The 16,744-nt window shown below is 40.8% G+C and overlaps 1 protein-coding gene across 1 annotated transcript in view; it reads left to right on the plus strand.

The window, feature by feature from the left end:
* Nucleotides 1-16,139, plus strand: part of LOC109899726 (E3 ubiquitin-protein ligase NEURL1) — a 59,622-nt gene extending 43,483 nt beyond the window's left edge. The window contains exons 4-6 of the mRNA XM_020495194.2: nt 1,859-2,560; nt 13,148-13,306; nt 13,782-16,139. Coding sequence (XP_020350783.1) covers nt 1,859-2,560; nt 13,148-13,306; nt 13,782-14,026 — 1,106 coding nt within the window. The 3' untranslated portion in view covers nt 14,027-16,139. The remainder of the gene's footprint in view (nt 1-1,858; nt 2,561-13,147; nt 13,307-13,781) is intronic.
* The last annotated feature ends 605 nt before the right edge of the window (nt 16,140-16,744 follow it).

Here is a 16,744-nt window from a genome sequence, read left to right on the forward strand (position 1 = left end):
TCAATCTGTGGCCTGTCACGAACCTGATGTGATTGAGGTGTTCTCCTCATTAAACAGTAGGCGTTGTCTGGTAGTTGTGCCATTTTGGCTAACCCTAGTCGGCAGGTGTTACTACAATATACTACTGTCAAGTCTGCAAAAACATGACAGTAAATACTACAATATTCACTACGGTTTTTGCGGACTTCAGTCCTTAGCACTACATTAAAGTCTGTAAAAATGCTAGAGTGAATGCTATAGTATTTAGACCACACTATAATATAGTATTTTTATATGGGATAGTTCAAATGGCTACAGAGGACATACTGTACTTAAGATCAATGTTAATGTGACTTATGTAAAGTCGGGTCATGTTTATACACGTCACTGCACATGCATAAACACACTCAGTGGCCATCTTGCTCCTACAGACAGTGAGTCACATGACCATGGCTTTCCATATAAAGCAGGCATCAAGGCATTCAGTTACTGTTCGATTGAATGTTAGAATGGGCAAAGTGAATGACCTAATCCACTTTGAGGGTGGTATGATCGTTAGTGCTAGTTGTGCCGGTTCCTGTATCTCAAACGCCCAGCCTCCTGGGCTTTTCATGCACGACAGTGTCTAGGGTTTAGTGAGAATGGTGCAACAAACAAAAAACATCCAGTGGGCAAAAACAGTTTGTTGATTTGGTCGAAGGATAACGGCGCAGTACAACAGTGGTGTGCGGAACGACATTTTGGAACACGCAACTCGTCAGTTGTGTGCTATTGCAGCAGACAACCACACCGGGTTCCACTCCTATCAGCTAAAAACAAGAATTTGCTCCAATGGGCACATGATCAACAACACTGGATAATTAAGGAGTGGAAAAACATTATCTAATCCGTCGAATCCCGGTTCCTGTTGCGCCATGCTGATGGCAGAGTCAGGATTTGGCGTAAGCAACATGAGGCCATAAACACATCCTGCCTGGTGGCAACGGTACAGGCTGAGGGTGTAAGGGTGTAAGGGTGTGGGTAATGTTTTCCTGGCAAACAATAGGTCCCTTGATACCAATTGAGCAATGTGTCCATGCCCCCAGAGAATTCAGGCTGTTCTAGGGGGCAAAGGAGGGTCTGACTCTGTACTAGATGAGTGTACCTAATAAACTTTCCACTGAGTGTATAGCTTTTTGAAACATGTTTATGCATGTTGCTTAACTTGTAGTGGCATGAGAAGATACTGTACTAACCCAAAGACTTGCACATGAAAGCATTTTAGTTCCCATACTTAATTCTGGGTGCACTAACATTCGATGAGAACTGTTTGAGGCTGATAAATGCTTTCAACAGAATGGTGAGCTATATGGAGTCTGAAAGCCTAGTTAATGTTATCTGTGTAGTGTGTGGAACAGCTGGAATGTTTGGTCTCTGATATTGTGTAGAACTGTCCCGTCCAGGGCACAGCTGAGCTTTTTGGTCTTTGTAGTAGGGACAAGTGAACTGCTCATTCAGTCAATGTTATGTAATGCTATTATGTCTATTTAATTCTGATATGGACATTACCCCCCAGCAATGTCCCTTCCCACTTTAACGCTTCTATTTCTAAACACATAAACATGCACATTTAGCTATTTGTGCATTTGTGACTATGTTTCATAACAGTGAGTAAAGTAGATATTCAATGCATAAGAAAGACAACTGAAAAGCTTTAGGCAAACAGCTCATAATACTTATATTCCAATGTAAAAAACAAAAAGACACTTCAGTGTACAAATTTGTGCATTGTACTAACATAGAAAGTTTACACACCTTTGACCATTTGATTCATGGAATTTATAAGAAAAGTGTTCATCAGATGATTAACCATTCTGCTTTTGTGTCCCTATCCCGACAGACAGTGAGATGGTGCCTCTCGATTGCCTGCATCCTCACTCCTTCACCGCGGCCCACCAGGCATCCTTATGGCGGGACCCAGACGACCCTCGCCTTTCTATCAGACTGTGTGACCTTCGCCACCAGCACAAGGAGGAAGAGGAGCGCCTGCACCCCCTTAGCTCCACCTCCTGTTCCATCCCCCAGAACTCCCACAACTCCCAGCAGTGCTCCCTGCTCCCCTCGCTCCTTGACAGCGATCTCCACTTCCACCCACTCCGAGGTGCCAACGTCAAAGCCCTCGATGAGAACACGGTGATCCGGGGCGTGGAGCACCGCAGCGGTGACGAGAGGACCTTGGTGTTCACCAGCCGGCCACTGTGTTGTGGAGAGAGTGTGTTTGTAAAAGTGACCAAGGCGGGTGGCACTCGTCTCGGGTCACTCTCCTACGGCGTGACGTCGTGCGACCCGGCCGGGCTTCGGCCCAATGACCTGCCATACAGCCCGGAGTCTCTGGTCGACCGCAAGGAATTCTGGGCGGTGTGTCGGGTAGGGACGCCCCTGCATAACAGTGATATCCTGTGTTTCGTGGTGAACGTGGAGGGGGAGGTATTTCTGAGCCTCAATGGGATCAATGCGGGGATGCAGGTGTGTGTGGACAACTCCCGACCTCTATGGATGTTCTTTGGTCTGCATGGAGACGTTACACAACTCAGGATCCTAGGTGAGTTCATTGGAGGATTTGTGACACTGAACGGTTTTGTAAAATTGTTATGATAATTCAATACATAATTCTGTTAATGCCTTAACTCTGACATGAGTTTATGACAAGTGCATCAAGTGAAATTCCAGTATAAACTAAGGCTTCATTATGTGTTAATATAATGCTAATCTGTTTTCACAAAGTCAGCCTCATGTAATCGACTCTAGCAAATACATCATATTAATCTTTGGTGTTTAACTGAAAATGGTGAGACTTTTCAGAAAGTATTTTTTTCCCATTTAAGAAACAACTTCAGTGTCTGATCCTTGAATGGCCTGTGGAGGATTTGATTCCTATGTACCAAAGTAATTCAATGATAGGAAAGACGATAGTTTAGATTTTGATTGGCCAATGCATTTTAAAAGGGAATTTTTTCCCCCCTCTTTTCTCGTTCAATATCCATATTCCGGAACGTCATTTTGGACCACCTCTGAGAACTCCATTCCCATTTTGTCACCAGATGGCACCGAGATCGGCCAGCTAGTTTTTTTGCAAAAAAAGGGGGTTGCATTTATTTGCATTATCCAATAGGCACTTTTTGAAATGGCCTCTGAGAAATGGGGAATCCGATTAGTCTGGATAGAACGGTATTTCTTAATCCTTGTCCTGTGGACCCAAAGGGGTACACGTTAGCAATGGCTGAAGGTCTTCACTTGAATGGGAACTGCTATGGTTGGTTGCGGCTGTAAGTTTGGCTTTTGCAAATTTCAAAATACAATCACGTGAAAAAATGTACAGTTTGGAAAGTAAAATGCTGTCCTTACTAAATGTGTAATATTAACATTTGATGAATAAAATATTTAATCAGCCTTCCTCAAATGAAGGGGATGATGACACAATCTTTGTGAGAGGAAGGGTATCTGATTAAATTGGTCTTCAACTATTGGCTCAGTCATTTCATTCAGGGTAAGTGGAGTTAGCCTTGAGTTAGCCTGTCCAAGAGCAGGTTAGTTCTGAAGAATTTGTTGCCATAGAAATGTACCTGGCTACTTTCATGGTACTGGTTAACCCAAGTTGAACTGTTTGTGAGTCTATAGAAGCATTGCCTCCTATAGTTAATACCGGACACACATTCATTCTTCATCGTGCAGTCTCCTAAACTCCTGACTCCATTTAATGCCAAGATGTTTATTTATTTTGTATTATACTTTTGTAATGCTTTTTGTGCCGTGGATCATAATTAGTCTATCAGGTTGCTTGATCCTCGTAATGTTACGTGGAAAATACAACTAATGGGACACAGAATTAAATGTATATCATACTCGCACAAAACCAGTTATTTTTCGTATTTGCATTTCATTTCTTTCACTAGCAAATGTGACTGAACTGCAGGTACTTTAGAGCCCACTGAATGTCCATCTTATGTATTCGCTAACGTTAGCTTGAAACAATTAGTGTTTACCTTTCCACAACACAGAGTCGAAAAGGGATTTGTCCATGTGTTTGTGTACAGCTGACAGTAGGCAAACTCGGCATCACAACAAACAGGAGGGGCAGACACGGGGTAGCTACGTCGAATTATGATGTATTAATCTCCATGTCCATTGACACAAACTCTGTACATGTCTGTGTTGCAGCTCGAGAATCGGGATGTTAGATTGCTCAGTGGATTTATTTTTGATAAAAAAATCAGGCCCTATTCATTTCTGCGTACTTTAACTCAGATCTTGTACCTGCGTACATGGGTAGAGAATTGCGTAGTTGTTACGCAAAATGCGTGCATGTTGTCAGGTCTGCTCTCTGTAGCCGTCTTCTCAGTCCCACCGCTACAGCACTGTGCACCCAGTCACCCCCAACAAGCTTATCTGTGTCATTCATTCACACATATACAGACACAGAGGAGACATAACGCTATCTTCAAACAATTAATAAACCAATCAGTAATTAGGAATTGATGATTCATCATAATGAGATGGTGAGAACTGAATGACTCTTAAGTTCTTCAGGCCTTTGCAGACTGCATGATTTAGCCAGGATGATAAGTGTGACGTGATAATGGTAAAACACTGAATGTGACGTACAGGCAAAGGCCTTTAGCATCACTGAGATAGTTGTACTGTAGCATGATGTCAAAAACAGATGGAGACATGCTCGCCTTTCTGTGCCTTGACAGTTTTCAATTTTATTTATTTTATTTTCTGGTGCCCACAACAAGGCAGAACGGTCCAGAATATTACCCTCTAGCAGTCTCGAATAATGGTTACATTAGCTACATTAGCTTGTAACACTGTTCACTACATTCGACAAACTCGGACAATAACAAAGGGGCACAATTTTACATCATGCCATATTACAGTACACTCCATTAGGCCCCATTAACTTCCATTAGCCCGCTGTGTGTTGCACCTGGAATTGATGCCAGTCAGTGGGTATGCCCGGTCTGTGAGTGTTCTTCCACCAGTGCAGGTGGTCCTGTTCATTGATGGCCATGAGTGCTGTGGAACTCATTATACACAGCCTTCACACTGGGAGAGAGGAGAAAAGGGGGAGATAGAAAGGGGTGGGGGAATGAGAGATCAGGGCATGACAGAAATGATCAGTGAGAGATGAGCTATAAAAAAAAAACATCCACACACACTCCTGGTAACAGTCTGAATGCAGGTTGTAGTCTACCTCATTGTTGGTGATGTCTGATGCTTATCCTCTTCCTCTCCTCCTGTGATTGGTCAGATACCCAAACTCCTCCATGTAGCAAGGGATGTAGCAGGTCACCTCCTCAAAGCGGGGATCACACATGGGGGTGTCACATTGGTGGGAGATGTACACATTATTACACACACCCACGTACATAGATACAAGTTTCCCGTAGAACATCATGTTTTTACAATATTGAGAAAAGCGTAAATGTACAAAAATAATTGGTTATTCTGTACTTACTTTGATTGGTGTTGTACTGTATTTTCAAATGATTCCGTTTTCTGAGCACAAAAATGTGTATTTGAATCTTCATTGTTGGACATAAAAGATTGTAAAGGCATATGTGATAATTTTACATCATGGATGCTGATTGGACAAGCAGTGTTCCAAGCCGTATTGTATTGGCCGTCACAGGTACACTACCAAATAATCTCTTATCTCAACTCGCACATTATTTCCCCTTGCTTCTAGCCAAGCATTTGGTTTGGTACAGCGGAGGTTAATATATGCCTTCCTTGCCCTCTGCATAACTCATCAGACTGATGCAAAATCTTCATACTGGCTGTATTTCTGCCTGCTTGAACTGTGAATATGTCTGTGTGCATGCAGGAATACACAGGCACACACACACACCACAAATGACCGTACACACTCATTCCCTAGCTGTAAGTCCTCTCAGGTGCAGACTAACACATCATGCCCAGTCTTTACACACCATGACGATGGCGATAGATGAGGAGGCCTTAGGGGGGAAAAACCTGAATACAACTCCCACTTTTTGGTATTGAGGTGCCAGTCCCATGTATCAGAGGCAACAGGGTGATTATAGGACCAACCCATGATAAATAAACACTAGAATAACATGTCATAAATAATGGCTGGCAGGGAAGGGTGCTGTTGCAAATGGGGAATTAATGACAAGATGCATGTGGAGATTTGCGCTCATATTTGCAGTGATTCTCCTGTTTGTAAGTGGATTCTAGGGCCTGGAATTTAAGTAAACTACAATGTTCTACACATAGAAATTATTACTTTGAAGATGTTTTACAGGTTGAAACAAATCAGAACTCTTAAGATGTAGGCCTACATATTTTTCTGGTTTGCAAGCATGTTTAGTACTAGATGTTCATGGCTTTGATACTCTGTGGGAATACTTTTTTACAGAGCCTTGCATCTTTAGGCAATTTATTAGTTTGATATGAACATTTCTATATAGCAGAAAACAGCTTGTAAGCACAGATGTGTGCATGTGCTCTATTGTTTTGTTAATAATCTTTGTTGAGGCCAGGTTATTTGTCATAATGTCCTGAACAACCTGTTCCCCTGGTAGGCTTTGTTTTCTGACCAACTTGTTGTTGAGAATGATTGTTTCTCAATTTGAACTATGTCAATTGTTTACTCCATGTGTAACTCTTTGTTGTAGGCTCACACTGCTATGCTTTATCTTGGCCAGGTCGCAGTTGCAAATGAGAACTTGTTCTCAACTAGCCTACCTGGTTAAATAAAGGTGAAATAAAAAATAAAAAATAGCATAGTGTTTGAGAACAGGTCTTCAAAGACAAATTAAACAAGAAGTGTGAAGGAACTAATGGAAGTGCTTTGATATTGCGAGGTAATTTGTCTCCTATCTTTTCCACTCTCCTCTCCTGGGTAGAGTGGGTTATTTCTGTTCTGCGTGGGCCCAGCAGCAGCGTCAGACAGTGTCATCATCCATCAGGGGGGGGGCTCCACTAGCTGCTTATGATTCCTTCCATAAGCATTATGAAAATATAATTGCATCTCGCATTCAGACATCACGGTTTTCACCCACGTCTTACTCTCCTAACGGTGGCCGCCACTCTCTATCTCCTCTCTCTTTCTCTACCTCTTCTTTCTTTCTTTCTTTCTTTCTCTCTCCACTCTTATGACTCTGACATCATCACCTCTGAAAGTGGCTCTTGTCCATGGTCGTGTGTTGTTGCATCTGTGAAATTAAGCAGATGGGAGTCCATCACTTTTGCATGATCATGGCGTGTGAATATCTTAATTTCTTCTTGTTTGTATGAGCTCCAAAAGAGTACTTATTTATCTTCATTCCCATTGCAGCTCCACACACATGCTACTATACATTCATGATAATAAAATCATGGTGTACTGTAAGTACAGTGGCAAACTTCAGATAAGATATAATATAATGCCATTTAGCACACACTATTATCCAATTGACTTAGTCATGCGCGTATAAACGTTTTACATATGGGTGGTCCCGGGAATTGAACCTACTATCCTGGCATTGTAAGAACCCTGCTCTACCAACTGAGGTCTGATAAGGTTGTGGTGAAAGGCGCTGTGCATACACTACATCATTGTTTCCCAGCTCCAGTCCAAAAGCACATTTTTGTTGTTGCCCCAAACAAACTGACCTGACTCAACTCATTGAGGGCTTGAGGATTAGTTGACCAGTTGAAAAAGGTGTGCTTTCCCAGGCCTACAACAAAACTGTACTGTTGGGGGTACTCAAGGACTGGAGTTGGGAAACACTGAACCACAGTGGATTTAGCTGGGGCCACATGCAGACATCCCAGGCTGCATTGCATACTCCTAGGCCCTCAGATGTTGTCCATTCCAGATAGAGGGGTCAGGAATGCATTCATACGATGGCAGGATCTGAACCCTGTCCTGGATGAAAGGGTTTAGGAATACACATGAAGGTTCTTTCTGTATGATCTCCTATTAGAGGTGACCAGGATGTTACCAGACAGCTGTGCAGCCGGTCTGTCACACAGGTCACGTTAAGTAGATAATGATCATATGAGGACGTTTGCAAGCAAACTTGTGTAATTATAGTACTCTACCACAATGTCACTGAACTTGTTGCTAGTAATGCTAGTGATGTATGTGGTTCACACGTTTTAGAGAAGATACTGTATATCTGCAAACTTTACATTGATCCACTTGAAACCAAACATGTTTGAGTGTAACCTTGGTTGATACATAACAATAAATAAGTGCTTGACTTGAACTGAAATAGGTGCCGGTATTCTTGTTGGGTGCCGGTACGGTTTGTATTTAGGTGCAGGAGCTGCACAATAAATTTGATATAATATTCTATGTGGATTGAAACTGAGACCCCGCAAGTAAGGGTGGTCCAACTAGAGAGAGATGGGAACGTATAGGGGCAACCCCTTGTCAAGGCTCTATTGTATCAGAGTCACTCAGTTTTATACTAGATTATGTACATTATTGTCATAGCAATAGGGTTTACGAGAATGTGTTTCAAACTTTCTGTAAAAAAAATGTCCGGTCTCGTTGAGTGAAGTACAGCTGTTGCGGTTCTTTTTCACCTTAGGGAGTGAGGTCAGGTATCTATTCCATTTCAGGGAGACTTAGGGTACGGGATATAAAAATAGGGAACAAATGGGGTAATGTGTGGGTTGTGTATGCTTACTGCTTGCAAACTGACGGTGTTGTTTCATTTGGCACATAAGTGATACCAGTGTAAGAGGGGTTTTATGGCAGACATTATGTTTAAACAGGTTTCTAAATGAAAACATCTTATTGGTGGTACTGTTGCTCTCACTGTAAAGGTTAGGACCACCATAAAATTATATAATTTTTAAAAAAGTGATTGAGTCCATATTGGGCCTATATGGATTTCTAGCTCATTTTGTGCCCTATAAACTCTTTGTTTATTATAAAAGGCTAAAATGTTGATCCAAAAACATGTCATTGAAATTAGTCGTTTGTGGAATATTAAGTGTAAAAACACTACCTATTTAGATGCATTACATTGAAATTTGTACACTGTCTCCTTAAGAGTTGCTATGATAAGGTCATTGATTTCCTGAAGAAGCTATCCCCACGCTGTTCATTCTGTACTGTCTTTGCTATCCCTTTTCCTTTCTTTCTTTTCCCCTAAACATTTGGTTATACTGGTACTCGAGTAACCAGGTTGTTAGTTTGCGGATAATGTTACATGACAGAACAAGGTGTAAACAAATGCCTGTGAGTGGTTTTGGAACAGCCCGTGAAATGGTTTATGAATGTAAGAAAGAAAAAAAAAACATTTCAACAGTTTGTGCTAGAAACAAATCAGTTTGAATCTGTACTTTTATATATTTTTTATCTTTATAGGTCACTCAAAAACAATAGTACAATGAAGCCTAATCATTACAAAAATTATTACCTGGTTGATTATTTTTGTGATCCCAAAATAAAATGTTGGGTTGTACAGTATAGTATTTCGTAGCATATGCAACCAAAATGGTTGCACTTTAGAGCCCTGTGTGTAAAAAAATAAAATTGTGCCATTAAGATATAGCCCACTAGGTCTGTGGATTTGGAAATGTCATAGCTATTCTCCTCTGATGCCGATAGGAGGGCTGATGCCAAATAGGGCTGCCGGTGCTGCTGTTCAGAATGGATGGATATGGCACAGGACAGACACTGCCATGGCCAGTGGGATTGTAAATGTGGTGGTGGGGGGGGGGGGGGTGCACTTCTTGGTGAGACTACAATGCCTCAAGGGCTCCTGATTCACTTATAGATGCACACAAATGCAACCATACATACTGTAGACTGGGGTCCGGGGACACAACTGATTGGCTCAAACTGACAACTCAACCGATTGGCTCAAACGCATAAAGAAGGAAAAAAATGTAAGTAACTTTTAACAAGGCACATCTGTTCATTGAAATGCATTCCAGGTGACTACCTCATGAAGCTGGTTGAGAGAATGCCAAGAGTGCAAAGCTGTCATCAAGGAAAAGGGTGGCTACTTTGAAGAATCTCAAATATAAAATGTATTTTGATTTGTTGAATACTTTTGTGGTTACTACATGATTCCATGTGTGTTATTTCATTGTTTTGATGTCTTCACTGTTATTCTAAAATGTAGAAAATAGTGAATGAAGAAAAAACATATTTGACAGGTACTGTATATATAAACAAACAACTTTAGAGGGGGCCATACAATGCAATGTGATATAATTCATCTGCAATATAGCCAACAGACTATCAGAGATTATCATGAAATAGACACAAATTACTTATTCCAATTTGTGTCTACCACAAAATTTCTTCATAACACATTTGTGTCCAGTACACGACTTTCTTGATGTGGCTAACGTTAGCTAGGTGGTTAATGTTAGCTAGGCTAGGGGTTAAGGTTAGGGGTTAAAGTTCTGTATGAGAGTCAGGGGTCAGTCTGACTTATGGAGATATACAGTTGATCTCGGAAGTTTCTATACACCTTAGCCAAATACATTTCAACTCAGTTTTTCACAATTCCTGACATGTAATCCTAGTAAAAATTCCCTGTCTTAGGTCAGTTAGGATCGCCACTTTATTTTAAGAATGTGAAATGTCAGAATAATAGTAGAGAGAATGATTTATTTCAGCTGTTATTTCTTTCATCACATTCCCAGTGGGTCAGAAGTGTACATACACTCAATTATTATTTGGTAGCATTGCCTTTAAATTGTTTAACTTGGGTAAAACGTTTCGGGTAGCCGTCCACAAGAGTCCCACAATAGTTGGGTGAATTGTGGCCTATTCCTCCTGACAGAGCTGGTGTAACTGAGTCAGGTTTGTAGGCCTCCTTGCTCGCACACGCTTTTTTGTTGTTGTTGTCCTTATTATGCCATTTTGTTTATAACTTTGGAAGTTCTGCCCACACATTCAGTTCTGCCCACACATTTTCTATAGGATTGAGGTCAGGGCTTTGTGATGGCCACTCCAATACCTTGACTTTGTTGTCCTTATTAAACCATTTTGTGTATAACTTTGGAAGTATGCTTGGGGCCATTGTTCATTTGGAAGACTCATTTGCGACCAAGCTTTAACTTCCTGACTGATGTCTTGAGATGTTGCTTCAATATATCCAGATCATTTTCCTTCCTCATGAGCCATCTATTTTGTGAAGTGCATCTGTCTCTCCTGCAGCAACGCACCCCCACAACATGATGCTGCCACCCCCATACTTCACGGTTGGGACGGTGTTCTTTGGCGTGCAAGCCTCCCCCTTTTTTCTCCAAACAAAGAATGTGTGGAGTGGTTGAAAAACTAGTTTTAATGACTCCTACCTAAGTGTATGTAAACTTCCGACTTCAACTGTATATCTATCTGTAAAGGCACCTTAAGGACTCTCAGATCATGAGAAACATGATTCTCTGGTCTGATGAAACCAAGATTAAACTATTTGGCCTGAATTCCTAGCATCACGTCTGGAGGAAACCTGGCACCATCCCTAGTGGGAGACTAGTCAGGACGCCTGAAGGTACCACGTTCGTCTGTACAAACAATAGTTTGCAAGTATATACACCATGGGACCACGCAGCTGTCATACCGCTCAGGAATGAGGAGGTTCTGTCTCCTGGAGATTCATGTTTTTTTTGTGCGAAAAGTGCAAATCAATCCCAGAACAACAGCAAAGGACCTTGTGAAGATGCTAGAGGAAACCGGTAGAAAAGTATCTATATCCACAGTAAAACGAGTCCTATATCAACATAACCTGAAAGGCGGCTCAGCAAGGAAGAAGCCACTGCTTCAAAACCGTGATAAAAAAGCCAGACTACGGTTTGCAACTGCACATGGGAACAAAGATCGTACTTTTTGGAGAAATGTCCTCTGCTCTGATGAAACAAAAATAGAACTGTTTGGCCACAATTGACCATCATTATGTTTTGGAGGAAAAAGAGGGAGGCTTGCAAGCTGAAGAACACCATCCCAACCGTGCAGCACAGGGGTGGCAGCATCATGTTGTGGGGGTGCTTTGCTGCAGGAGTGGATGGTGCATTTCACAAAATAGATGACATCACGAGGCAGGAAATTATGTGGATATATTGAAGCAACATCTCAAGACATCAGTCAGGAAGTTAAATCTTGGTCGCGAATGGGTCTTCCAAATGAACAATGACCGCAAGCATACTTCCAAAGTTGTGGCAAAATGCCTTAAGGACAACAAAATCAAGGTATTGGAGTGGCCATCACAAAGCCCTGACCTCAATCCTGTAGAACATTTGTGGACGGAACTGAAAAGATATGTGCAAGCAAGGAGGCCTACAAACCTGACTCTGTTACACCAGCTCTGGAATAGGCCAAAGTTCACCCAACTTATTGTGGGAAGCTTGTGGAAGGCTACCCAAAACATTTGACCCAAGTTAAACAATTTAAGGCAATGCTACCAAATACTAATTGGGTGTATGTAAACTTCTGACCCACTAGGAATGTGATGAAAGAAATAAAATCTCAAATAAATCATACTCTCTACTATTATTTTGACATTTCACAGTCTTAAAATGAACTGGTGATCCTAACTGACCTAAAAAATGAATTTTTACTCTGATTAAATGTCAAGAGTTGTAAAAAACTGAGTTGAAATGTATTTGGCTTAGGTGTATGTAAACTTCTGTCTTCAACTGTAAATAGAACATATAAAAAACATAAATGGATAGCACACAATCATAGATCGTATGCTATCCATTTATCCATGTATCCTCTGACATGCGCTGTCAACTGTGGGACCTTATTTAGATAGGTGTGTGTGCCTTTCCAAATCATGTCCCATCAATGGAACTTACCACCGATGGACTCCAATCAAGTTGTAGAAACATCTCAAGGTTGATTAATGGAAACAGGATGCACCTAAGCTAAATGTTGAGTCTCATAGGAAAGGGGCAGAATACTTTGTAAAAAAATAAATATATACTGTTTTTGTTTTATAAGTATGCAAAAAAGTCTAAACCTATTTTTACTTTGTCATTATGGGGTATTGTGTATAGATTGAGGATTTTTATTTATTGAATGAAACATTTTACAAGCCTGTAACGTAACAAAATGTGGAAAAAGGAAGGGGTCTGAATACTTTCCGAATGCACTGTACATGAGTTCAGAGCAGTTTGTATGTGACACAGTGCTTCCCTGTGCCCTCAGGCTCGTCTTTGAATGCAGACCCTCAGGGGCCATCAATTCCCAGCTCCCCATCCTACACCCCAACACAGCGCTGCAGCGACAGCTCCGAGCCCAACCTGAACATCAACCTCAACACCATTCTCAATGCCAGCTTCCCACCAGCCTTCAACAGCTCCACAGGTGAACCCTCTTTCCATTACTACCTTCTCACTCACCAGGTTAGATGTTATCCCGGTGTTTTATCTCTCTCTATTTTTCTCTTTTCTCTTCTTCCTCCTCTCTATCTCTTGCTGTATATCATTTCCCACCTTTGTTTATGGCAGCAATGTGACCAAGAAGGGCAACATTAGCTGCATTTAACGTATTTGTTGAGTTTCTTTTGACCGCGATAGGCTGTAAATGTGATATGTATAATACACAAAAGGTCACACAGCAACCTGATACCTGTTATTATAGTTTAGTCCCTCTCAAAAGGAACAACATGAGTTATATTGACTCAATATCCTGCAAAGTGTAAACATAGATATCTTTTCAGAGAAGATGCAGTATAATTAGTCCGAAATTGAAAAACGGCTACTAGGAGAAGTACAGTTTCCAAGCTATACGGTATGATAATTATCCACCTAACACTAAAACCTATTCCATTGTCTCCCAGGTACGACTCCCAGCTCTCCATTCTCCAGCCACCCAGAATCCTCCACTTTCCAAGTTTGCTCGGGCTCTTGGAGTGACGAGTGCACCATCTGTTATGAGAACGTAGTGGACACGGTGCTGTATGCCTGTGGTCACATGTGTCTCTGCTACGCCTGTGGCCTCAAACTGAAGAAGATGGCCAACGCCTGCTGTCCGATCTGCAGGAGGACTATCAAAGACATTATAAAGACCTACCGGAGCACGTAGGATCGGCCTAACACAGTGGCTTATTCACCGAGATCAAAGAAAACATTGAGGCCTATCAGTGCATGTAGGGCTGACCTGTCTGTGTCACCTATGGCTCAGCTACAGGAGGTTTTTCATCAAAGACCACCAGAGACATACTGTAATTCAGTCTTATTGGAGCATGTAGGTTTGGCCGGTCTCAGTATGGCTCAGCAACACTGAGATTCAGCATCCAGTTGGCCCGTCAAAGATATCAGAAAAACATGTTGGGGCATAAAGGGCTGGCATTTCACCATGACCTGTCTACTGTACAGTGGAGGCTGCTGAGAGGCAGACTGCTTATATTAATGGCTGGAATGGAGAAAATAGAATGACATCAATTGGGGAGCATGAGCTTGTGGTAATGTTATGGAAACCATTTGTATGATGTATTTGATACCACTCCACCTATTCTGCTCCAGCCATTACCACCATCCTGTCCTCCCCAATTAAGTTGCCATCAACCTCCTGTTCTACTGTACCAGGTATGTGATAGACCATTAAAGATATTATAACAATACACAGGAAGGGGCCATGCTGGCTTCCACTGTGTCACTGTATCCCAGATACTGGATTGGACTCCGCTATCATGGAGGTGGACTTAACCAGGAGGGATCTGGCTCACTCACTACGAAACAATCATCTTCCACCCCACTGGTGGTGGACAGTGATGCATGTTTTGTTGTTTTGGCTCTGTACTCCAGGATTTTAAATGATACACTGACTGTTAGGTTTCTGGTGTAGACTTGTCAGCTTTAATTTGGGGGTATTTTCATCCATATCGGGTGAACTGTTTAGAAATTACAACACTTTTTGCACATAGTCCCCCCATTTTAGGGGACCAGTAAGTATAGGGACAAATTCACTTATGTGTATTGAAGTAGCAAAAAGTTAAGTATTCGGTGCCATATTCATAGCAAGCAATGACTACATCAAGCTTGTGACTCTACACATTTGTTGGATGCATTTTCTCTTTGTTCAGGTTGTTTCAGATTGTGTGCCCAATATAAATGAATGGTAAATAATTAGTCATTTTGGAGTCAATTTTATTGTAAAAATAATATAATGTTTCTTAACACTTAAAGGTAACCTTGTAAAGGTAACCTTGTCCCCAGGATAATTGCTAGAGAGCCAGCTGTTGGAGGAGATTATGGTAAAGGAAACAGGATATCTTTGTCACATTTTGTCTCTTTAGTTAGAAAGTCACTGATATTTTGCCTTCATACTGTGTTTTTGCTGTTTACACAGGAAACTGTATTCACACATGTGGAGGTCAAGGATCTAGCTACAGTAGCTGGTTATTGTTGCACAGTATGTGAGCTTTAGACTTGCATTGCAATCATTTAAAACAAACTATTTATCTAATCATTAAGTTTTCATACTAATACAGTGTTTTTAATCTATAATGTTTCAAAGACAACAATGGTCAGGTACAAGCGACTTTTCAGGTTCATAAAACAAGGTTGAATTATATGTACGTTTTCTTAAATGTGTTTTTTCATGGTGTCAAGATGTGCCATCAGATCCCTCTGTTACGCAAACTGCTCAAGGGAACTATTTTAGTTTGAATATTATAGAAGAGTATTTGTGTGTGCCTTTTGGAGAAGAGAACTTTGATCAGTTACAACACTGAAATGTTCAGGCAAATGAATATTCAGGTGCATATTTATCCCAGTTCACTTTTACATAGGAATGAAGACTTGTGTCCAATCACACATCCCATCTATTGATGTAAAAAAATATGGTGTTTTAAAGCCAACATTTGAGTATGTGTAATATGTACTCTATGTATGAAGTTATTCAGCGCTATTAATAGAAACTGTTTAACACAAGCCTCTGTCATTGTATTGTATAATACTGGATTAATCTTGCGCTTGAGAAGAGGTTTGCCTTGACTTTTCTACTGGTTCAGTTTTTCTGACCAAATTAGGACATACAGAGATCAACCATGATACATGTTAACAGAGACAATTATAATAATGATAATGATTTTGTGTTGTACTGTATGATAATTATTTATTTTTTCAATCATATGAATTATCACTGTGTTTGTTCTTTTGACATCCTGTACAGCACAATACAAAGTGTACAAGTCTTTTTCTATTGTTTAATTTCCACTGGCCTACTAGTGTGGGTTGAAAAAGGATTTTCCATAGCCGAACATTACTTTTTATCCAAGTCGCACCCACAGACACTTAAATATCAATTTTTCGTCCTCTCCAACTTTAGAAATGTTCAATCTTATATTGCAACATTGTGTTGTTTTACTGAAACACGGACATAACGCACCTCGCTTCATCCCATTCTTTTATTTTCAATATCTTTAATCATAAAATGGGACCAAATATTTAAAGGTACAGACATGAGACAGGGTAGAAGTATTGCTTTTTGAAGCAAAAATCAGGTCATTGGTCTTTACTACTTTTGATTTGTTATCATTTTGTCAAAACATCCCTCTGTGTAAAATAATGAATAATAAAATAATACTTTTCTGACTTGCAACATTATGTTCACTGTGTGAGTCAGATGGACGTGACTTTAACAACTCAAACTTTAAGTTAAAGTAGTTCCAAGCAAATTCTAATTTGCCTACACATTACACATACAGTACGCATGAAATAATATGCATCATAAGCCGCTATAGCTACAGTGGGGCAAAAAAGTATTTAGTCAGCCGCCAATTGTGCAAGTTCTCCCACT

The sequence above is a fragment of the Oncorhynchus kisutch genome, linkage group LG11, assembly GCF_002021735.2.
Source record: "Oncorhynchus kisutch isolate 150728-3 linkage group LG11, Okis_V2, whole genome shotgun sequence".
Lineage (NCBI taxonomy): Eukaryota > Metazoa > Chordata > Actinopteri > Salmoniformes > Salmonidae > Oncorhynchus > Oncorhynchus kisutch.